Below are 25,503 nucleotides of genomic sequence, written 5' to 3'. Positions count from 1 at the left end.
CACAAATACTTGCAACTTCTTTGAAACTCCATGCGATTTTGATAGACCTTTACCACAATGTACATCATCGTCCATGATGTACCAAAGTTTGTTCATGACATTAGAAAAATTGGGGTCTAATGGGATGTAAAGGAGTTGGGGGGGAGTTTACCCAAAATAGGTTTTGTTTTCTTCTCAGAAACTACACACACAATTCCGATTAGACTTGACTTCAACCTTTATCACTCGTGATGTACCAAAGTTTGTTCACGGTATTAAGAAAAAATCCAGAGGTATTTACTTTTTCTCCATCAAATATTTTGAGGGTCATCCATGCCTACCAGTGGTTCCCTGGTTATCTTATACAGTTGTTACCAGTTGAGTGCCCAGGGGTATTGCCACTATATATATATATATATATATATATATATATATATATATATATATATATATATATATATATATATATATATATATATATATATATATATATATATATATATATATATATATATATATATATATATATATATATATATATATATATATATATATATATATCTATATATATCTATATATATATATATATATATATATATATATATATATATATATATCTATATATATATATATATATATATATATATATATTGTTGCGTCGCGCCCGCCGGCGTGCTGACGGCCACGTAACTCGAATCGCGGCACGTCGCCCACCGGACGGACAATCCAGTCGTGACCCTCTCGGACTAACGCCGGGAACCAGTCACGGGTGGACCTTTCGGTCTCACCGCGATCGAGCCAATCAGCCCCCGCGTGGGATAGGGTTGCTCGCCAAATTCGACCTACCTAAGTACCCACGCGGAGGGTAGACCGGGCGATCGCACCTCGCCGCAGGTCGACTTCAGACACGGGCCACTTAAGCGACCCGTTCCGTACTATCAGAATAACCGAGCGGTGTTATCGTCGACCTCGACGGTTCGATTAATTATCGGGCGTATTCAGCCCACTACCAACCCTTTACGTGAAGCAAGATGAGGATTCAATGAAGGAAATGACGAAGCGAAGCGGGAAACAGTTCAACACAAAGCACATTTATTCGCGGCACACGGGAGCACACATATACAATTCCACCAAAAGCACATAGAAAAAACACAATTCAATTTACACAAAAAGCAAATGTAAAAGCGAAAACACAATGCAGAGCTAATACCGACTACCGAGCACACGGCAACACTTATACAATTCTACTTCACAGACGGCGCCGACAACACATACCCAAAACCAAGGAAAAGAATACCCTCAAGGATGAGGCGGGCCTGAGGCCGAGACCGGGTCGGGCCTACCCGTCTGGTGATGAGACGCGGAGCGGCGATGGCGCCTCAACTCCGCGGGCCTCGCGGACAGTGTCTGGTAGGGGGTGGGAAAGGGGCCCCCTTGGTCGCACTATCTCAGCGCGGGGGGAAACAGGAGGGGGTTGCTGATGCTCGGGGTATAGAGGATTTTTATTGCCCCGCGACGAGCATCTCCACCTCGGCCAGGTCGCGCTGTCGGCCTCCCTCGGGTGCAGCTCCCTGCACGACGCGAGCACCCCCTCGTCTGGTGTCGCCGCCTTTCCACAGCTCGTCCCCTCCGTTCCGACTCCAACGCACACGACGAGCAGCTCCACCGCCCGCGAAGTCTTGACTCTCTGTTTCCGACTCTCCTACTCTCCGCCTCTCCGCCTCTGGACTCTCCGACTCTCTTCTGACTGACGAACACGGTCCTTTTATCCCCCCGTAGCTTCGCCTTTGACCCCCTCCCTTTGACCTTTCACCTCGCTCCCCATTGGCCCGAGAAAAAGTGGGCGTGAAGGCTTTTTGATCCATAAATTTGCATATATCGATCGTCCTGGAGGCGGGGCCAAATCGCCCCTCGCTCACCGATTGGACGGCAAAAAGTGGGCGTGTGTCGTTTTTGATCCGTTTTTGAAGCACAAAATCCGTGATTTTGTACACGCTGTTCGGCGCGCGCCCTGCACGAGTCCAACACCGGTACCCACAGGCGGCGCAAGAACGGTGGCGATGCGACGGCTGCGAGGTGTGACGTGAAGGTCGTGGCGGTTGTGGTGAAGCGGTGGTTGTGGTTGGTGGTTGATGTTGTGGTTGTGGTGGTAATCATGGCGGTTGGTCCAAAATAAAGATAGTAAAAGAAAAACGGCTATCCTGAAGAGTCGCAGCACGCATAAATGACATGTATTCCCACTAGACAACGGGTTTGGGCCTAACTACACATGTACTTACCGAGATACCTCACCTAAGGGACCTGAATGGTGGTTTGCGAATTTGGTAACCACAACAATATATATATATATATATATATATATATATATATATATATATATATATATATATATATATATATATATATATTTTATATCGCTTCCATGTTTATTAATTTACCATTCGAGCTCTTTTCATATGAATGGTGGAAATGTCTGTCCAGGCCATAACTTTTAGCTTATCTGGAATTGGAATTCCAGATAAGGTATTATCATCGTGCATTGTCCGTCTGTCCATCTCCTATTTCGACTTCTCCGGCAAAACTGCTGGGCCGATCCACTGAAATTTGGCTGCAAGGTTTTGCTACTGGCTGGTAATGGGGATTGCAAAGCTCATTCCGGTCATGTGATTTTAATTAGGTCAAAATGGCAGACTTAGTAAATTCCTTCAAAAATCATCTTCTCCAGACCCACTAGTCAGAATGCTACCAAATTTGGGTTACAACATTAGGCCAGGGCCTGGATAAGCTACAGGTCCAGTGGTCCTTTATTTTATTGATTTATTTGTTTATTTATTTTATCCATTGGATCTTTCGTCATCAAATTTTCAACAAAACTTTATTATGAGAATATGGAGAATTCTATTTAATACAATTTACTTTTTTTAACTTGTTTTCGTCAAGTTTAGTTGGAGTACAAGGTTGATGCGGACGGGCTTTACATTTTGAGATGCTTTCTTGTTTGAGTTGCATTGCTTTTTCCTGGTGGAATGTATTTTAAAATTGTTCTTAAATATAGAAAGAGATTGTGGTGCCATTTTAAAAGCCCTTGCCTCATTTTGCAGAGAGCAGAAATTGGAATCTCCTGTGGATCCAGGGATAAGTTGTCGCAGATGAGAGCAGTGAGTGAACTCGTGTTTGACTCTGTAAATGAGATTTTTTTATTATTATTAATGTTCAATGGAATGGTCTCGTCTTTAACATACCTCAACCAAAAATATATTTGATACACAAACTTCAGCTGGCAAAGTCATGCTGACTGTTTTATGGGTCATTAATCTTTTTTTTGCCTTTTTATTGAGATGCCAAATAACTTGAAAGCAAGCCTGTCCAAATGAAAACCTCAAAATGTTTTTGTTCATGACTAGGCTAAACCTCACAGCCTAGGGATACCAAAGATTATGGCAAGTTTTGGAAGGATTGGACGTCTCTGTCAGTCTTACAGCCCAGAGCTGGCATCTTCATACCTGCTCCCTTTTTTTTCTTTGATCTTTTGTTGATGTCATTTTGAAGATGATGACCTATCAGATGCTGCTGTTCGTAAATGGCTGAGTATCTTTTTGTTTTTCTTCATTTTCCACTGACAGCATAATTTTTTTTCTCTTTGCACATGCATTTAAAAGTGGATAGTAGCATTGCTTATACAAAGCTGCATTCTTACTATAATTCGCGGACTGGTGTTTGCTTGTTTGTGGGATTGTGGGTTTGTTTAGCACGCTACTCCTCCTACAGTTCTGGGCCAATTGCATCCAGACTTGCTACAGAGGATCGGCAAGACCCCAATTAATGTATCGGGGTGTTTTTATCTTTGCCGGTGGTCTTGGAGGGGTTGAGGGTGGGGATGCAAATTCTCTTTGTAAATGTGTATCATGTAGCGCCGCCTCCGGGTGGGCGAGGGTATTACAAGTCTCCATTTGCAGTACAGTATTCCTGTCCCCACATTTTCCAGAGCAATGAGGTGTTTTGAATTGTAATCAGAAGGTATGTTTTTGCTTCATGCACCTAACCCGGTATTTATTTTTATTTTTTACTTATACAGAGCTGTCAGTTGCTTATACACCACCCAAATAATGGTATGCGTCAGAAGAATGCATTGCATGCTTGAAACAATATAGCCCGTAGGGCCGGTACTCTGCTAGCAATAGACAAATGGAGAATCCGTGCTCATTCTTATCCACCAGGTAGGCCACAGGGGTTGCACACTCACCTCTGAGCTGGTGAGTCTGTCTTTGATTCTCGACGTAACTTTGAAACTGTTTGATTGGTGCTTCACAGACAGGGTCCTACACCTGCATCAATTATTTTTCCATCTGTCAGATGGTGTGTTAAGCTGGGTTCCCATCGATTAGCACTGATTTTTGGATGGGAAAAATCCAAAGATGTCTTTATTGAAGAGTGGTTCAGTTATCAGCTGTACGCTGAGTGAATTACAACATCCTGACTTAACCACCTACAGTCAAATGTCGGGCTTGGTCATACAATTTGTGAAAGACTTGGGCAAACAATACATCATACATAATTTTTGGGCAGCTGACCCAAACTTAATGGGACATGCGGAGCAAAGAATAAGAATTTGTTTTCCTCCTTGATGTTTTGCAATACTCTTATTGGTCAACCCTTCCTAAAAACTCACTAAAAAAACTAACTATATAACTTTTTTTTAACCCTTTGAACCCTGAGCTCCTTGGAGAAATATTTGGCCGCTCGGATATATGGAGGTTTGAATAGCGGCTGTTAAAACGGCTGCAAGGGTCCAAAAGGTGAAGCATTGTAGTTTTGTTTTTGAAAGTTTGCCTGTTTGGTTTTCCTTTCTGAGTGTCAAATCTATTCTTTTGAATATGTGTGTTGTTTGCCACACATCCTTGTTTTCATGTAATTAGGTGCAAAGGCTCCTCCTTGTGATGTAAACTGAATTAACAGGGAAAAAAAATTGCAGTGGATGTTCAGAATATATATTCTTGCTAATTTTGTTTGTTTGGTGTGACAAAATAGAAAACTTCCTGGGCAACAGGAGGGAGACGTTTTCACAAAGACTCCCTTTGTTCTGGCAGTTACAACGATAGACTGCACCAGGTATATTTATAAGGAAGTTTTTTACAATTCTTATAATCTCAATTCATTTTTTTATTCTTTTGCGAGAGTATTCATTTGGAAAGTAAGAAGCAAATTAATTTAAGTAAAATATGTATTGAGGTTTGGGAAGTTTAAATATTATTGTTGAGCTGTAAGCTTATGGGATTTATGTTTTGTTTTCATTTAATTCTGTATACATGGTGGACCATAAAAAGGGCAACATTTAATCCTACCAAGATGATTCTTCGTAATGCAGTTGCAAATAAATTTCAAAATTTCTTAGATTGTATGTGACACAACTCTTTTGTTATATTTTTGCACGTATTAAAATAACGGGGCAATATAACATCAAGCAGCACATCTTTATTTATGACACATTCATTGAAACAGTCATCGGAGAGAGTACAGAGAGCATTTCGGACAAAATTTCCAGCATCTCATGTACCTGCTTGCAAGACAATATAGTGTTAGTATGAAAGATACTGGCTTGATACAAAATGCGAATAAGAGCTGTTCAGGATGGTGTGTTGGTGTCGTGTCCCAGAGAAGATTCAACCTGTATAGAAACACATGAAGAGAATTCCACGCAAATCAACAAGTTGACTCAGCTGAAATAGGAATCAATCGCACATTAGTGTGACAAATAATGAAGGATTTTCCTTTAAAATTCAGCCTTTTCTGAGAATTGATGAAATGATCGCAGAAGACTAGGAATTCTGTCACCGCTTTTCTGAACCAATGGAAAATGAAGACCCCAGTATCGATGATATAAAATTCTCTGCAGAATGCCATATTTACATTAATTGGATGATGAATAAACAAAATTGCAGATTTGGAGGATTGGAAAAGCCACAAGAACCTGAAGAAGCATCACTTCACTCGGAAAATCAGCGTCTGATGTGGATTGAGTTTGTCACTAATCTATGGTCCCTTTTTAGTTTTATCTTTTTGAAAACCCGAAAACCAAAATGGCAGTAACTGACATCAGATCGTTATATTCTCATGCTGAAGTCTTCCCTATGGGAAAGGGTGAGAAGCAATGAAAATCTGTGATTTTCCCAAGATGGAGCCACATCCCACACTTTAAATGAATGTATTGCTTGGCTGAGGGAAAAATTTCGAATCCCCTTCACAATCACAGGATTAAATTCCGATGATACCGCCCCCCCCTCTCCCCCAAGGTCACCTAACTTGTCACTGTTGGATTGCTTTTTTATGGCGATTAGCCAAAGGAAGAGCATTTCAGTTGAAACCAACCACAATTGCTGATTTGAAAGTGGCAGTTATTCAGATTATATATTGGGAGTTATGCAAAACACCCTTCAGAAAGTGATGCAAAACTTGTTGCGACACGTAAGAAAATGTATAGAACAGAGGGGCTGTCATATGAGCACTTGGTTTAAGTATTGAAACTTGATGATTGTACAAATATTTCACAAATTACAATTCTTTCATATCTGTCACTGGTGTCAAGTTGTAATATATTTTTCTACGTTTTTATTATACACCCTGTATGATGGAGGGGGTGTTGGAATGATCGCTTAGAGGTGGCATACTGACTGTTGAACCTTCAAGCCTACTTTTCATCCCTGAACAAACTGTAAACTGCCACCCTTTTGCTTCATCGGTAGGAAATTGCAACAATGGCTGCGCCATACTTCAGAGGGAAATTATTGCGTGTGTTACTGCCAGCATTTGCTGGTGAAGCTTTCAAAAAAATGTAGGACATTGTTGACTGATACAATGCAATAACAAATTTAATGATTTTATGTATTTTGAGTCTGGAATATGCAAATGGTGTATATATATATATATATATATATATATATATATATATATATATATATATATATATATATATATATATATATATATATATAGATGCAAATACGACATCATAGTGACCGAAGCTTTTAGTGCTGCACTCTTCAGGGTAAAAATCGCAGCAAGTGAAGGAGGAAGTGAAGGCACGTGCTTTATACGCAGGTCTCAATAAGGTAGTCACTGATTGGTTCAACCGTAATGACGTCACGGTTAATCCTAACGCCTAGTGTCAGCTCATCATCTTCACCTCGAGCTCCCATTGGCTGGAGCAGAGTTCGTCGATGATTGACGTTTGCAACCACATCCTGGAGAGGGTGGGGGGATGGGTTTCCCCGAAGGTTCATTCACCATTTGTTACTGTACTTCCCTTGATCTTTCCATGCTGAAAGAGACACAGAGATCGTACAAACTCCTTTTGACGACATAATATTGTATCGGTGGTCAGGATGAAGGTTGCTTCCAACATACGTAAATGAAATGAGCTCCGACCTCGGCTCAATATCCTGAACATATCTGCATTGTATATATACATACATGTATGTATATATGTATATATGTATATGCATGTGTATATATATATATATATATATATATATATATATATATATATATATGTAGCCTATATATATGTAGCCTATATATACATATGTTAGATATATATATATATATATATATATATATATATATATATATATATATATATATATATATATTTATGTTTATATATATATATATATATATATATATATATATATATATATATATATATATATATATTCCATCAAGCTTGAGAAAAATTGGCAATGAGAATGGAAAGTGTACCCGCTGTACTCGACGGTTTCACTACAATCTCCATTGTGCGAGCCGCAAGTCAGTTTTGTTCTTGTTTTTTATTTTTTTAATGGAACAGGCATCACCAAGTTTGGCAATTGAACCATCTACTTGCACAAAGCATGATGCAGCAACTACAACAGAGACATCAGAAAAACATTCTCTGCTTAAGAGCAATCAGACTTTGCTCCCAAAAGACTGTGACAAAGATTCTGCAAAGAGGTATGTCCAGCATGTTTTGGTGTGTGTCGGTTCTTTTTCTTTCTTCTGTTTTTTAACTTGATTTCTCAGACTTTCTTCTTTGACTAATTTGCTGTATTTCTCCAATGTTTTTACTTGACTGCCTTACCTTTTAATGCAGAATGGAACAGGCCATGGATCGCCAGATGAAATGTGTTCAAGTAACTGCACCTTACGCTGATACGGGAACGTATGGTATGTTCATGCCGTTAATCTGCATAGAAGTGCCACGGGCTCACCATGCAAAAAAATAAAGAAATATTAAAAATATTACCAATGCATCTGCTACTTGAATTTGTGGCTGTCACATCTGATACCTCACTCTCATATCCAAGTGCCAAGAAGAATCTTGTAAATAAATAACAGCTTTTCAATAATGTGTTAAATACTGTCAATTAGAATTGCTCTGCATTTTGAACTTTTTCATCCTGGATGACTGCAAGTTAATGTTGTGGAAAAAAAAATTGTGATCACTTTGTGCCCCAAAAGGAGAAATATTTCCACAACATGTGCCCCCTTTGAGCATGTGATGAAAAATGGGCTTGTAAGTAGTAATGTTTACTCCTGTACAACAGATCTGTCAGAGATTAACCGAGCAGAGCGACAGAAGAAGGAGAAATATGGACGGGAGCTGCTTGCACAAATGGCAGAGTGCAAGATCAACAAGAAGCGGTATGTTTTGGGTGGTCAGCGAGCTTTGGGTTGATTGATGATCATAGCAGTTTAGGCTGTTATTCTGGTATTTTTTTCTTTCATCATCAAATCATGATTGTGAAGAATAATTTTTTAATAAGAGTGATTATTTTGCAAATATAACACCAAATATTGTGGTTTTAAAGGATTGTTTTTTGTGATTATCTTTCCTAATAAATAGGTGTGTGTGTGTGTGTGTGTGTGTGTGTGTGTGTGTGTGTGTGTGTGTGTGTGTGTGTGTGTGTGTGTGTGTGTGTGTGTGTGTGTGTGTCTCTTCCATAACTCAAAAACCATGAAACCTATCAGCCGGAAACTTTGCAGGCATGCAAATAAAACTCCAAGGAAGTGCATGAGTGAAAATTGGGTGTTTGGCTTAATTAAACTACCCTTTTGAAGATAATTAATGGCCTTATTTAAGTATATCCTTTTCAGGCACCATCATTTGTTACCTCTTTGGCATCTGAAGCCGCCATGTTTTTTGGCCTGTTCAACCCTGCTTTGACTTGGAACAGGCTGCAACGATTTCTTAACGATAGTTTTTTTTTTCACTTGCCTCATTCATATTATCGAATGCCTGTTTATCATAGCTACAAATTGCTGTTTACATCACTTTTCTAAGTGTTATAGTTTTCAAATTAGGAGCTTGGTGCAATTTAATGCATTATATGATGCAATGTTAAACGATATACTCTCACGGACTAATTAAAGTATGTCATCAAAACATGATTTTGGCTTTGAGGATCAGATATCGTCCAGACTAAATAAGTGTCGAAATCTGGTAATTTAAAGAAATAACGAGTCTTATAAGTAAGCCTATATGCCTATTTCCTTTAAGCAAACAAGGCTGTGTTCCCTCCTTCTCCATATATACACAAGAAAATGTGTAATTTCCAAAGCATTAATCTTCGCCAATGGGATGGTAACGGTTTTATGTTTGCGTGAAGAAATGAATCACACCACCACGGTGATTATACGATGTGGAGTATTTAATGTAACAACAGCACAGCACACAAGAAGAGCCACCGGAACCCGGCACACGGCATGGCCGGTTCCCCGCCCCACTGCTGGCCATAACATATATAAGGCCTAAAAAAAAAACATTTGTTTCCTATTGCATGGCCAAAAAAAATTGGGTAGGTAGGTAGGGAATTTTTTTTTTGACAATTTTTTTTGCCATGAATACATTCATATAACTCGATTAAAAATGTTTATTTTCCTTGGTGGTGGTAGTGGTTGTGGTGGTGGTAGTAGTAGTGGTGGTGATGGGGGTGGTGGTGGTGATGCACTCGACTTGCTAAAATGCACTTTATTCTGTCTTAAATTTCTCTACATATTGTTACGGTGCCGGGGGGTCGGCCGTGAACCGACCGCTCTGACGGAGCCGCAAGTCGAGTCGGCCCGACCGATCGCCCAGAATATAGATTGCCGTCCGGATAACTCCGAGGCCGATGGGTAGTTGTGCAAGAACCAAAATACGCCAATGGGCAGACAACGTGGGATAGGGTCGATTGCCAATCTTCAATTTACCTAAATACCCACGTGATCCAACCACCGGGGTATTCCACCCTCGATGGAACTCGTACGGAACAAGCCGCTTAAGCGAGCCTGTCCCGTGCGCGATTCCGAGCGGCTTATTCGTCGAGAACCGTCCATCCGAATGTCCCCCTTTTACGGCAAACCAACGGCTTTCTAACTTCCAACACACGAAATGCTCAGTCAATGAAAGAATCGCCGCGACGAGCTGATAACATTTAACAATTGGGGTATTTATTAATAATAATGGGGAACTAGGGAAGCACGTAAGAGCAGAACTATACCGACTATACAAAATGCAATGCAATCATTTACAGCACACAAAGCACTTAACAGTTTCCTACTTATTAGACGGGCCCACGGACACACGTACGCACACACAGACACCCGAGAAATGGTGGCTGATGCCTTTAATAACTGACTCCAGCTCGGAGGACAGATGAGCTGAAACCCAGAACCTATCTCGAACCTCTCCACCTCATGTGGTCTTCAAGCTGTTCGGACCCGGGCTCCAGCGAGGGCGAGCTGGATCCAATCGCCGTGAGCCGCGATCCTTCCCGAGCTCCAGCGAATCCTCTCGCACTTCCAAACACGTGCTGGTGAGACGAGGCGCCGATCCTTCCCGTCGATGCGTCGCTATCTCGAAGAACCGCCTCCAAGATGAGGCCGATGAGTCGCACCAAGCCGGGAACCAAGCGGAGAACAAAGAACTACACGAATCAAGAAGAGCCAGCCGAGCAACCAGCTCAACCCTCATCCGATGAACAAAGCCTCTCACAACATGAACCAAGAACTCCGAGCCGAGCAACCAGCTCAACTCTCTTCTGATGAACAAAGCCTCTCACAACACGAACCAAGAACTCCGAGCCGAGCAACCAGCTCAACTCTCATCCGATGAACAAAGCGTCTCACAACACGAACCAAGAACTCTGAGCCGAGCAGAACCCAAAGGTCTGCTGAAAAGCCAAGCCGAAGCAAGAAGCTTACTAAAAGCCAAGCCAAAGCAGAAAGCCTTCAAAAAGCCTCCTCCCTAACCCAAGCCAAGCAGAACCCGAAGGCCTACTACTGAAAAGCCAACCCTAACAAAGCAGAGGATCTCGCTCCATCCCCCGCTCAACCACGGGTGGGAGGGAGTTGTTGACGTCATGAATCACGGGACGGGGGGGGGGGGAGGGCTCTTCTTCCTCTTCACAGAAGAGGGGGAGGGCGTCTCCATTGTGTTATGATCGCTCCCTAACTATTAAATTGAATCTCGTAGCGCACTTAATCAATTTCTGCCCATTAAACAATGGAAGGTGAACTATCTAGGGAATATGAACTTATCGGCATAACTGAGCTAAAGGAACCTGTATGTTGAGTGCGATCGAATTCCAAATTCGTAACAATATTTAACAGTGCATGCATGCTGAAAATATGCATTGTTTATTAATATGGATATATGATATATATTAAAAGTTTAACAGCAAGTCGAGTGCATTTTTGCAAGTCTATTGCACCACTACCACCACCACCACACCACTGCCACCACCACACCACCCACCACCAAATCACCACCGTCACAATCACCACCTTCACCATCACCACCACAATAGGTGAAACTAACTGTGAAAAGACCGATCCACAAAGCAGTCTTTGTGCGCGTTTCACTCGGGTGCCGCCATTTTGAAACTCTCACTGACGTAACACACGGGATTCAAAATTGTGGCGCCCGAGTCAAACGTGCCCGAGTCCAAATTGTCAACAAAAACCGTAGGGTCGCATATAAAAGCAATGGGTCGGTAGGAAACTGGAAAGAAACTCCTTTTCTTGTTTGGCCTAATGGTGTGACCTCTTTCTTTTTCTCTTCCTTTTTACATAAAATGAATTCATGCACTAACTAATTGTGCAAAAAAGTGACACACAAAGATACCAGGCTGAATAAATGTGATTAGCCTCCTCACACCAATATTAAGTCTTGGGGAAACAGGTGTGCAAAGAAAATAACCTCGTGAATATAAGGAAGAAACATGTCAGTGCCAAGGCAATCCAGATATGTGCATGGGAATCAACAAAGTGTACATGTATACAGGGCATAACTTTTGGGGATTCAAACACAGATCACATGAGCGATGACATTGGAATAAGAGAACAAGTACAAACCGTGGAAAATACATTGTTGGTGTGACATACGTTTGATGACCGATGACATTACAGGGCCATCATTGGTTAGACTACTCTCCAGCCACTGGGGATTGTTCTGCCCCCTAAATTACTAATATAATTTGTGAAGTATGAAATCTGTTCGATGTTTCGGAAGGTTTCTCTGTCGAGTTGAACGCCTCAGAGCGGGCACAGGGCTCGTGAAACACGTAGATGGCTGGCTGGATGTTGTCAAGGCAGGTGCCACGGGAGCAGGGGCTTGGGCTAGTGTCTGGAGAACATGACTAGGTGAGGAAGACTGTGGCTCTGCATCAGGGACGGGCATCTCTGTATTAGGAGGCAATTCCGAGAACTATCCCGGAGCCAGTAATTGGGATGGACTTGGGGTGGGGGGGGGCATTATAGGCCATGGAGTTTGTGTAGTTGGCTCCATGGTCGCCAGCATTGGGACTGTGGAAGGTGTAGAAAGTTCAGCCGGTATGTTCGGGTCGATGGGAACGGACTCTGATAGTGGGGGTGATCGCCATGACCAGTGGAACGACGGTTGGAAGTAGAGAAAACTGTAGGCACAGTGGAGAAGGAAGGGACCTTGCAGCACTCGAATCTCTTGATTCGGTAAGTTGTGCTATGTAGCTGGGAACCGATGAATTTGTGAATATTGCACCAGTCATTCTCGACAGAGGTAACCAGGTAGCTTTGACGGGCCTGAGATTTGTTGCGATCGACATGAAGATAGACCAGATCACCAATGCCAACTGTGATCAGTGTTGGTTGCACACCTTGGGGGGCCTTAGACATTTGGCTATATGGGTGATTGGCCCGGCGGAGCCGATGTTGAGTTTCAATAATCCTGTCGTCAGACACGGGAATCTATACATTGGAGAACTGGTCTCTCTGCATCCATAACTCTCTCGCGGAAAGACCTTGGGAACGAAGACGTGAGTTGAGTCGTGCAGTGACGATGGACAGAGTCAAAGGTGTCATAGGACAACCATGTGGTTCATGACGTATAAGTTTGTCCTCCAGTTCCCACACTGCCTTCTCTGCTACCGGGTTCTTGTTGAGGTTCTTTGCTCTGCCGAGCTTAATGGCGATGCGGTGTTCCTGAAGCAGCTTATCTCCCACTAGGGCAGAGAACCCCGGGGCGGGATCAGTCCATATAACAGCTTTGGGACAGTCCATATAACAGCTAGTGGACGAAACGCAATGCGCAATTGAAGTAGAGCATCCCTTAAGGTGTTACGAAATTTGTTGGCAATGATGCAAGCAGCTGTGTAAGAAGTGACACACTCTCGTATGACTAAAATGAGTTGTTACTCGCGCTTGATAACATCAGCTGCAAATGAGATGCCAAACACCTCTGGAGGGTCACTAGAAGATTGAGGGATGACTATGTGCGAGATGCTCTGGAGAGAAGCACAATTATGACAGCTATCAGTGACCCGTTCAATGGATGCATCCATTTCAAGTGCATAGAAATATCGGTGGGTGACCAATTTGAGTTGATGACATGATGGGTGACAAAGACGTAGATAGAGGGCAGTAACCAGGCTTCCAAGACACTACGTGGAATGATAATGCATTCTCTGGAAGGGGCAAAAGAGGTTCATCGTGCCGGACGACAAGTAAACCATCTCGCGCAATGGTAGCAACCTGGAGGTAGCATTTGACATCGTGAATGTTGGTGAGCTTCTTTGAAAGGTGAGTGCCCTGCAATAAGTGAGCATGCGTGTGATGGAGGTGGGGGCATTCAGATTGGATAGCTGGCCTGCTGGTGAAAGGGAGTTTTGTTGAGCCTGACACAATGTCTTCGATGGAAATGCAGTAAATGGTGGAATCTGAAGTCTGGTGTACAAAGGAACAGACTTGACATGTGGGGTCTTCACATACAGGTGCATTGCGGCTTGCGAAATCCGAAGGAATATTTACAGATCCAGCAAGGTGTCTGATAGAAGCATGGTAGCAACTGACTACAGAAAGGAATGTGGTGACATGTGTGCTGACAGAAAAACTCTCCCCTGCATAGTTTCTCAGAGGCCTGTACACATGGTTTGCTGTCTGAGAACACAAGGACGGTGTATGGACTATACAATATATTGGCTGAAGTGTTTGATAGAAGCCGCGATGGACAGAGCTTCAATTTTACAAGGCAACCATGTGATTTGACAACTACGCAGCTTGGTACTGAAAAACCCAGTGAGCTTGAGTTTGTTGCCACGGGTCACATACAGAGTGGATGTGATGCCATGCTTCTTAACAGCGCCATCTGTGACAAGCCAGAGTTGAACATCTGGTCGGGGAAGGGTAATGATTTCAGTGGATGCAAGAGCCAACTGTGCAACTTGGAAGCTTGTGCAGAGATGATCTGTCCACTTGATCCTTTCGGAGGACTCATGTCCGGCAGTGACAGCGTCCAAGGGGGTTGTGGACGAGGAACATTGTGGAAGGACTCTTGAAAGCATCTTGTAGGCTCCAATGAATGATGTCATGCCAGAGACCTTCTCTGGTGGGGAGCAGGTAGAGGGAGTAGCCACACAGTGTGGGCGAGCTTGCAAGGTGCCCTGAGACCAAATCCATCCCAGAATAGTTGTCGTTTTAGGACAGATGATAGTCTTTGGGGCAGATAAGCGCAGATCACATCGTGACAGGGCATGTAGTACACGTTGCCAGTTGTTAAGAAGTTCTTCAGGACTGTTACCACCACAGTGGAGATCATCTGCAAGCTTGTTGACTTCCTCGCCCTCCAAGAGATTGCCTAGGACACGGCATGTCAATTCCTCAAGGGCGGTTTCGGATCCAGGCATTCCCATGGCACATCGAGTGTATACACGAACACCTTTGTAGGGTGTGACCACTCCACAACATTGAAGATCGTGCCAATGTGATTTGGTAAAAGGCCTTGGTGAGGTCTGTTCCAATGATGTGTTTCCACTGGGCAATCTTGCGGAAGTTTGAGTCAACATCCAGCATGAGTGAAGGTTGGGGCTTACTGTAGTGCCCAACATCAGCGAATGCAGTAACAAGCCAGAAACCCCCGTTTAGCTTCTTCACAAGAAATGATGGGTTAAGGTACTCCACAGTGACTCCCACATCTTCAGGTCGAACGAAGACACCAAGGCTTTTAAGGTCATCAAATCTTTGTTGCAATTCAACAAGTTTATCTCTGGCATACTGCGGAAGGTGACCTTTTCGTTGTGGAGGTGGTATGGGTCCCATGTTGACGTTGGCCTTGAAGGGTCCAACTTTGCCATTGTATCCTGGGAATGTTGGATCAAAGACGTCATCATACTCCTGAAGGAGTGTTTGGAACTGAATACATGTGTGGAGAGGCAGAGTGTGATCTGGGTCCACATGAACAGGCTCTGAAAACAGCTGATGGTGCTCTCTCTTGGATTGCTTTGTAAGCGGTCATGTCATGTCACCCTGAGGAGGCGATGAATCTTGGTTGTCAGGGGTGAAGACAGGTCATAAACTGGCAAAATGCACATTGCGAGGCAAGACTTATGGTTCGTGCGAGAGGTTAGCGATGCGGATTTTGTCAGCAACACTATTCAAAAGATGTGGTGGAGGCCAGGTGTTCAGTGATTTTGAATGGCCTGGTCCTGATGGGAAAGAGGATGGTTCAACTGCAAATGTTGTTAGGTTTGCAAAGTCATCTGGAAGGGTCATCTCGATGAACTCCCCTGGCCAGACTGTTGTTGACCTTGGAGGTGCACGAAGAACATGGGCTCGTCTCACCTTGCATGGATTGGAGAAAGCATGGGGTCGTGATACGTAGGCAAAGGTGGAGGAGTCACCAACTAGCACTTGGTGTTGGGCAGGTCGAATAGATGCATCGTTGGTTTCCATGAAAGGGGTCCCTGCAAGTACCTCGACATCAAGGTTCTCCACGACCAGGCCCTCAAATGTAAGGTTGTGATGGTCTCTGGACAGAGTGAAGTGTCATTCACCAACAAGTAAAGGGGATGAACCATCAGCTTGGTGAGCAGATTGGGATGACTTATTAATGGAGACACCGAGTCTCATCGCTGTAGAAGCATGGATCATGTTGCCTGTGGCTCCACTGTCAATGGTCACTTGAATAGCATGATGATCGAAGAATGTGTCTAAGTGTGGTGACTGACAAATCTGCACACGAAGTGCAGCTGATTCCAGTGAATCATCAGTGGGCTCCTCATCCCCTTGGTGTAACCAAGTATCTGTGATGACCTCACCATCATCATCATCCAGGATAGCAACTATCCTTCGAACTTTAGCCATATATTGGCAGTCTTGATCTGGTAGAAAACTACATTTGCTGAGAAAATGTCTGTGTGGTCGTCCCGCTTGCTTGCATAATGGGCATGGGCGTGAAAACGGTCCCACCGCTGCCACGACGTCAATGGGATGGTAACGGTTTTACATTTGCACGAAGAAATGAATCCACACCACCACGGTGATTATACGATGCGGAGTATTTAATGTAACAACAGCACAGCACACGAGAAGAGCCACCGGAACCTGGTACACGGCATGGCCGGAACCCTGCCCCACCGTGGCCATAACATATATATATATATATATATATATATATATATATATATATATATATATATATATATATATATATATATATATATATATATATATATATATATATATATATATATATATATATATATATATATATATATATATATATATATATATATATATATATATATATATATATATATATATATATATATATATATATATATATATATATACAGACTTTGGGGCAGGACAAAGGCAGTCCTGCCCCAAAGGGGCAGTCCCTCGGACAGGACTGAATCAATTGCAAACATATATATATATATATATATATATATATATATATATATATATATATATATATATATATATATATATATATATATATATATATTTATAAATAATATTGTTGTGGTTACCAAATTCGCAAACCACCATTCAGGTCCCTTAGGTGAGATATCTCGGTAAGTATATGTGTAGTTAGGCCCAAACCCGTTGTCTAGTGGGAATACATGTCATTCATGCGTGCTGCGACTCTTCAGGATAGCCGTTTTTCTTTTACTATCTTTATTTTGGACCAACCGCCATTGTTACCACCACCAACCACATCAACCACCCACCGCGGCGTCGCTTCACGTCACACCTCGCAACCGTCGCATCGCCACCGTTCTTGCGCCGCTTGTGGGTACCGGTGTTGGACTCGTGCAGGGCGCGCGCCGAACAGCGTGTACAAAACCACGGATTTTCCACTTCAAAAACGGATCAAAAACGACACACGCCCACTTTTGTTCCGTCCAATCGGTGAGCGAGGGGCGATTTGGCCCCGCCTCCAGGGCGTTGGAGGGCGATCGATATATGCAAATTTATGGATCAAAAAGCATTCACGCCCACTTTTCTCGGGCCAATGGGGAGCGAGGTGAAAGGTCGAAGGCAGGGGGTCAAAGATGAGAGAGCGAAGCCACGGGGCTTATATAAGCGACCGCGTTCGTCAGTCAAGATGATAGAAAGTTAAGACTTCGCGGGCGGTGGAGTTGGGAAGAAGAAGCAAGAAGGAGTTGGTCGTCGTCGTGTGCGTTGGAGTCGGAGCGGAGGGGACGGAGCTGTGGAGAGGCGGCGAGGGCAGACAAGGGGGTGCTCGCGTCGTGCCGGGAGCTGCACACCAGGGAGGCCGACGGCGCGACCTGCTCGAGGTGGAGACGCTCGTCGCGGGACTCGAGACAGAGTAGAAATCCTCTATACCCCGAGCATCAGCAACCCCCTCCTGTTTCCCCCCCCCCCCCGCGCTGAGATAGTGCGACCAAGGGGGCCCCTTTCCCACCCCCTACCAGACACTGCCCGCGAGGCCCGCGGAGTTGAGGCACCATCGCCGCTCCGCGTCTCATCACCAGACGGGTAGGCCCGACCCGGTCTCGGCCTCAGGCCCGCCTCATCTTTGAGGGTGTTCTTTTCCTTGGTTTTGGGTATGTGTTGTCGGCGCCGTCTGTGAAGTAAAATTGCATAAGTGTTGCCGTGTGCTCGCGTAATCGGTATTAGATCTGCAATGTCGCATTTGCTTTTTGTGTAAAATTGCATTGTGTTTCTTTTCCTTCTATGTGCTTTTGGTGGAATTGCATTGTGTTTCTTTTCTTTTCTATGTGCTTTTGGTGGAATTGTATATGTGCGCTTTCCGTTCATCGCGAATAAATGTGCTTTGTGTTGAACTGTTTCCCGCTTCGCTTCGTCATTTCTTTCATTGAATCCTCATCTTGCTTCACGTAAAGGGTTGGTAGTGGGCTGAATACGCCCGATAATTAATTGAACCGTCGAGGTCGACGAATAACACCGCTCGGTTATCCCGATAGTACGGAACGGGTCGCTTAAGTGGCCCGTGTCCGAAGTCGACCTGCGGCGAGGTGCGATCGCCCGGTCTACCCTCCGTGTGGGTACTTAGGTAGGTCGAATTTGGCGAGCAACCCTATCCCACGCGGGGGCTGATTGGCTCGATCGCGGTGAGACCGAAAGGTCCACCCGTGACTGGTTCCCGGCGTTAGTCCGAGAGGGTCACGACTGGATTGTCCGTCCGGTGGGCGACGTTCCGCGATTCGAGTTACGTGGCCGTCAGCACGCCGGCGGGCGCGAATCCGCAACACTGGTGTCAGGTCGTGCGATACAAATTCATCGCCCTCCTCGCGGCACTGGTATCGGAGAACAGGAAAACGGGCTCTCCTGTCTCCGGCTAAATTCACGGGAATCGGTCCAGGGGTGAGAGAAGCGACCCCCGATTCCCTCCAAATTACGAGCGAGCGAAATTAACCCTTTAAGAGAAGCAAGATGGCGTCTCAAGGCGAGCGGGAGCCGGGGGTATTAGAAATGGATGTAGAATGTGTAGGATCCATGGCCCAGGATGGAATGCCCGTGCAGGAACATGAACTCGCCCAACTGAACCCAGAGCCCGAAATGGGTGCGGCAGCGGCCGCGGTGTATGACACCTCCCCCCCCCCCTCCACCAAAACCCTTCCCCAACCCCTGCCGAAACGGCTCACTCAAGCGCACCCGACATGGCCCAGCTATGCGCCTTGGGTGCTTGGAGAGCTTGGGGGGTATAGAGGCCCCGGAGACCCTTGTGGGGACACGAATCCCCAGTGTGGTTGTCCCTGTGTGTGAGGTGCAGGGTGTGAGTGCGTCCCCGTGTGTGGAAGCGACCCCGTGTGTGAGTGGTGTGGTGGCGATGGTGCCGGAGTGTGTGCTTCCCAGCACGCCGTGTGTGGATGAGGCACCGTGTGTGGAAGAGGCCGTGTGTGTGAGTGAAACGGCCAGTGTGGATGAGGAACCGCGGTTGAGTGCCCCCGCGTGTGTGAGTGAGGCACCGCGGTTGAGTGCCCCCGCGTGTGTGAGTGAGGGACGGTGTGTGGATGAGGCACCGCGGGTGAGTGCCCCCGCGTGTGTGAGTGAGGCACGGAGTATGGATGAGACACCGCGGTTGAGTGCCCCCGCGTGTGTGGATGAGGCACCGCGGTTGAGTGCCCCCGCGTGTATGAGTGAGGCACGGTGTGTGGATGAGGCACCGCGGGTGAGTGCCCCCGCATGCGTGAGTGAACGGCCGTGTGCAAGGGAGACCGTGTGTGAGAGAGCGGTATGTGAGGGAGATGTCGGTCGGCATGCGGGAGCACACAGCCGCGTCTCCCGGTGTGAGTTTAATGGTGTGGAGTGTGAGCGTCGTAACACGCAGGTGTGCGTGGGTTGAATGGCGACGACGAAGGCGACATGTAAGGAAAGAAAGCCGAGTAGCGGCTGTAGTTGTTTCGGGGACCGTGCCGGGTTCACCCAGCAGTGAGCACGAGGTTCGTGCTGTGCAACGCACGAGACCGCCACGTGCTCGCTTGCGAGAGTGAAGTCCCGGTCCGGAAACGCACGCGGTGGATTTGCCGATCCCGCGGACGGACAAAGTTTAGGCAGGTAAATGGATTTGGACCGGACGGGTTCTCCACGCGATCGTGTGTGTTAAGCTCCAACGGGCAAAGCACATGTGTTCGCGTGGGGAACCCCTCGAGACGTGGGGCTTGTGTTTTTTTTTATGCGCACGGTGACGCCATGGCTGCACGTGGGGTTGGAATCCGGCAGGAGGGGTATCTCTGCCGGATGGTACCGTCCAAGGAGGGACGAGGAACACGTGCAGCTGCATGACGTCACGGGCAGGTGCAAAGTGCGTGAGCTCTGAGTTGCCGCGCAGGTGCTGCGCATGGAAAAAAAACAAAAAAACAGTAAGCCTCACTTTCGGGTGCAAAGGATTCCTGGGCAAGGGGTGGAAGACCCCCTTGGCCGGGGCACAGGATGGAAACTAGTTAGGGGGAAGGGTTAGCTTAGCTAGACCGACTTCATGGGGCAGGGGTAAGTCCTCATGGAGTCCGTGGAATGGATTAGTTAGAGGGATTGTAGCCAGATTTAGGTTGGGGAATAAAATGATTTGGAGACATGGACAGACTTATGAATGTGTAGTGGGGACGTAGCTTAGCTACGTAGGTTAAATGGAACGTGCTACTAGTTTAAGGGACGACGTGGGAGCACGAGTTAGTTAGGGGATGCAGATAGAAGGATGGCAGAGTTCAGTGGTGTGTGTGTTGAAGAGTTGTTGGTGAGTGGATTGGAAGCATGTGCTTGGTGAGTGAGTGAGGCCAGCGGGTCTGTGTGTGTGGAGTGAATGGGGAATGCATGGTGCGATGAGTGATTGGGGGGAGGAGTGACTCCCGCCCAAGGGACCCCGGGGTCAGTATAAAGTGAGTTAGGGGGTTAGTCAAATTGAAAAATGGAGGTCGTTTTGCTGTTGGTGGGAATGTAGGCTCGAAACCCATTTGGAGGGGTGCAGGAGCCCTGTTGACGGGCTTGGGAGCGTGGCTGCGAAAGGTGAGTATCGCTGAGTGGGTACCCCGGGCACCAGGCTAGTCGGCCGCGGTAGGCCATGGGCCCATGGGGGGCCGGGATAGCGTAGTGGGCACGGGTGCGCCTGCTTGGTGCGGGGGCCCGGGGCGCCATTAGCCGCGTGGGCAGTGTTGTGGGCATGGGTGACCCTCGGAAAGGGGCCCGGGAAGCCAGCCTGCCACGTGTGCGTTTCAGGGGAGGTGCCATGGGGGGCACTCCCCGGTGTTAGGGAGCTGGTAGGCTCGGAGGCAGTGTAGTGCCCGGGGGTGCCATAGCGGGAGAATCGGCAGAGGGTCGTGCCTGCCAAAGGGAGCCACGTGTCCCAGCCATGAGACCGTGTGAGGGCACGGAGAGAAAATTGGGGGGCGAGGCCCGAAATTGTAAGGACACCAACACAGGCGACGGGAATCTGGGTTGTTAGAACCAATAGTTTAAGCGAGAGGCGCTTGTTGAAAGCCCCGGGGTAGTTTAACAGTTAAATGGTTAGGGTAGATTAGGAGATGTACCCCTCCGCACCATCCATCCCCTCGCTCTCGTTGTGGGCCGCGGGACCCACTTTGGGTTAGATCGCCGAACTCTGGGGAGGCCATTCTGAGGCTTCATTGGGCCTCGGCACAGGACGTTAGCTCTCCCTTGTTCCCCTCCGGGAAGGGAACGTAGGGGTTGGGAGTAGGCTAGGTGACAGGATAGGTTAGCCGAACAAAGACGATAAAGGGGGTTAGGGGACGATTTATAGTGGGGAAGTAAAAATAAAATAAAAAAAGTTGGGGCTAAATTGGGGTTTGACAAATTAAGGGAGTGGGTATGTACAGTGACAGGCAAAGGCGATAGGTTGGGAGGGAGACAGGTAGGTAGGTCCGAGCCCGCCTTCCAAGTGGCCAGCACCACCGCACTCCCTCCACCAACCTCCACTGAACGGCAAAGGCTGGCCAGCTTCATCTGCTGGCTGTGTTACTTCAAGGCCTGTGCCGGCCCACTTGATCGGCAGCTGTTGTGTTGCTGCAAGGCCTGTGCTGGCCGGATCATCTACAGCTGTGGTACTTCAAGGCCTGTGCCGTCAGTTCATCTGCCGGCTGTGTTTGCCTGCAGCGGCCTTCTTCTGCGGGCTGTGTTTGCCTGCTGCCTTTGCCATGCCATGCCCACTGCCCATGTTCACCAGCCCCGTTCAATTTTTGCTTTGCCCCCCCCCCCTGTTCATTTCCATGTGCGCCAGGATCCGCAAGGCAACAGTTTGCAAGCTGCGAGAACTGCCCTGTTGGCAGCTACAACACGGGCCTGCAGTGGCGGCCCGTGCACCGTGTTTGTGTTCATCCATCCATCCGTTGTGCTCATTGCGTGTGCCACTTGAGCTGGCACAGAGACTACGTTTGTGCGGCCCATGCACCGTTGTGGTTCACTGCGTTCAGTTCAAAAGGGAAGGCCTTGGACCGCGTGTGAGCAGCCAGCCACGTTCCCTGTCACCTGCATTGTTTTGAGCCAGAGACTGCATGCGAGCAGCCTGGCTCCCTGCTAACTGCTTTCTTTTTGCAGAGTTCAGTGATCCTGGGCCATGGTTTAGTGTAAAATTTGTAAGTTAAGGTAAGATGTACTGTAAATATGAGTGCGCCCCCGGCATGTTTGTCTTAGCGCCGGCAATTTTAGTTAAGTCGTCCGTGTGAGTGAGTTTGTTTAGGTAGTTACGCAGCCCTCAGGTTATTTATTTTGGGGACACGAATACCATGAATGTCGCACTCAGGGATCCGTAGGTAAAATGTACTAGGGGAAAACTACACATGATGGCACACGAAAATTTGACGACTCGGGACGAGTCTGTAAAAAGGGGAGGGGGTAGTGTTGTGGTTACCAAATTCGCAAACCACCATTCAGGTCCCTTAGGTGAGATATCTCGGTAAGTATATGTGTAGTTAGGCCCAAACCCGTTGTCTAGTGGGAATACATGTCATTCATGCGTGCTGCGACTCTTCAGGATAGCCGTTTTTCTTTTACTATCTTTATTTTGGACCAACCGCCATTGTTACCACCACCAACCACATCAACCACCCACCGCGGCGCCGCTTCACGTCACACCTCGCAACCGTCGCATCGCCACCGTTCTTGCGCCGCTTGTGGGTACCGGTGTTGGACTCGTGCAGGGCGCGCGCCGAACAGCGTGTACAAAACCACGTATTTTCCACTTCAAAAACGGATCAAAAACGACACACGCCCACTTTTGTTCCGTCCAATCGGTGAGCGAGGGGCGATTTGGCCCCGCCTCCAGGGCGTTGGAGGGCGATCGATATATGCAAATTTATGGATCAAAAAGCATTCACGCCCACTTTTCTCGGGCCAATGGGGAGCGAGGTGAAAGGTCGAAGGCAGGGGGTCAAAGATGAGAGAGCGAAGCCACGGGGCTTATATAAGCGACCGCGTTCGTCAGTCAAGATGATAGAAAGTTAAGACTTCGCGGGCGGTGGAGTTGGGAAGAAGAAGCAAGAAGGAGTTGGTCGTCGTCGTGTGCGTTGGAGTCGGAGCGGAGGGGACGGAGCTGTGGAGAGGCGGCGAGGGCAGACGAGGGGGTGCTCGCGTCGTGCCGGGAGCTGCACACCAGGGAGGCCGACGGCGCGACCTGCTCGAGGTGGAGACGCTCGTCGTGGGACTCGAGGCAGAGTAGAAATCCTCTATACCCCGAGCATCAGCAACCCCCTCCTGTTTCCCCCCGCGCTGAGATAGTGCGACCAAGGGGGCCCCTTTCCCACCCCCTACCAGACACTGCCCACGAGGCCCGCGGAGTTGAGGCACCATCGCCGCTCCGCGTCTCATCACCAGACGGGTAGGCCCGACCCGGTCTCGGCCTCAGGCCCGCCTCATCTTTGAGGGTGTTCTTTTCCTTGGTTTTGGGTATGTGTTGTCGGCGCCGTCTGTGAAGTAAAATTGCATAAGTGTTGCCGTGTGCTCGCGTAATCGGTATTAGATCTGCATTGTCGCATTTGCTTTTTGTGTAAAATTGCATTGTGTTTCTTTTCCTTCTATGTGCTTTTGGTGGAATTGCATTGTGTTTCTTTTCTTTTCTATGTGCTTTTGGTGGAATTGTATATGTGCGCTTTCCGTTCATCGCGAATAAATGTGCTTTGTGTTGAACTTTTTCCCGCTTCGCTTCGTCATTTCTTTCATTGAATCCTCATCTTGCTTCACGTAAAGGGTTGGTAGTGGGCTGAATACGCCCGATAATTAATCGAACCGTCGAGGTCGACGAATAACACCGCTCGGTTATCCCGATAGTACGGAACGGGTCGCTTAAGTGGCCCGTGTCCGAAGTCGACCTGCGGCGAGGTGCGATCGCCCGATCTACCCTCCGTGTGGGTACTTAGGTAGGTCGAATTTGGCGAGCAACCCTATCCCACGCGGGGGCTGATTGGCTCGATCGCGGTGAGACCGAAAGGTCCACCCGTGACTGGTTCCCGGCGTTAGTCCGAGAGGGTCACGACTGGATTGTCCGTCCGGTGGGCGACGTGCCGCGATTCGAGTTACGTGGCCGTCAGCACGCCGGTGGGCGCGAATCCGCAACAATATAATGGCGCTTATTTTTTTCTACTGTTTGGAGAATTCTATTGAGTGAACAAAAGATTTAAGAATGTGCCAAAATTAACCAGCTTCATTGAACTGGTTTCATTGAGTGCAACGGAAATAATTTAATCAATTGCAATGAAAATAATTAACCAACAGGATCGATGTGAAGGCAGCTGTGCATGGTTTCTCTGTGGGGAATCTCTGGAGTTAGGAAGGCAAAATAAATTAAAGATCAAATTAAAAGAAAGAACGAATGATGTGGACAACGGATGGGGGTGAGTGAAGCATGTTTGAAAATTTTCCACTCTTTTTTTTTTCTGTCAGGAATGTGTAGTGTCCGATTTGCAGACAGATACGAGCCGAGAGTGTAGTTGTAACTCTGGTTTATTGCTTGCTCGGATGTACACCACTCTGAGCCTCCAGCGGGCGCGTACAGATATATGCATGCCTAACCACGTGACTATTATCACAACTACTCCACGCCCCCTCAGCGCTCTATGCCCATACACCACACTCCTCCCTCCTAAAAGTATAATTATAAAATGACAATTATAATTATAAAATGACAACATGATACTAATCAAAAATCATTGACACTATGACACAAAAAGCAACCAGTGACAAAATGGCACTCAGCAAAAGCATTGGCACTCTGACACAAAAAGCAACTGGTGAAAAAGGACGCAAATCATCAAAAATCCC

The 25,503-nt window shown here is 46.6% G+C and overlaps 1 protein-coding gene across 11 annotated transcripts in view; it reads left to right on the top strand.

Moving 5' to 3' along the window:
- CSPP1 (centrosome and spindle pole associated protein 1) overlaps positions 1-25,503 on the top strand; it is a 116,622-nt gene that overhangs the window by 11,259 nt on the left and 79,860 nt on the right. For 10 of the 11 annotated variants that reach the window (XR_015058247.1, XR_015058248.1, XM_085881486.1 and 7 more), the window contains 5 exons: positions 3,081-3,137; positions 5,008-5,088; positions 7,823-7,965; positions 8,105-8,178; positions 8,559-8,655. Coding sequence is in view for 9 of the 11 variants with exons in the window: in XM_085881486.1 (XP_085737612.1) it covers positions 3,081-3,137; positions 5,008-5,088; positions 7,823-7,965; positions 8,105-8,178; positions 8,559-8,655 (452 nt within the window). In the remaining 2 variants the exon portion in view is untranslated. The remainder of the gene's footprint in view (positions 1-3,080; positions 3,138-5,007; positions 5,089-7,822; positions 7,966-8,104; positions 8,179-8,558; positions 8,656-25,503) is intronic. The other variant, XM_085881482.1, reaches the window with a different exon arrangement.

The sequence above is a fragment of the Eptatretus burgeri genome, chromosome 5 (assembly GCF_056783735.1).
Source record: "Eptatretus burgeri isolate ZD-2024b chromosome 5, Ebu_testis_v1, whole genome shotgun sequence".
Taxonomy (NCBI): Eukaryota; Metazoa; Chordata; class Myxini; order Myxiniformes; family Myxinidae; genus Eptatretus; species Eptatretus burgeri.
This window is presented reverse-complemented; position numbering and strand designations above follow the sequence as displayed.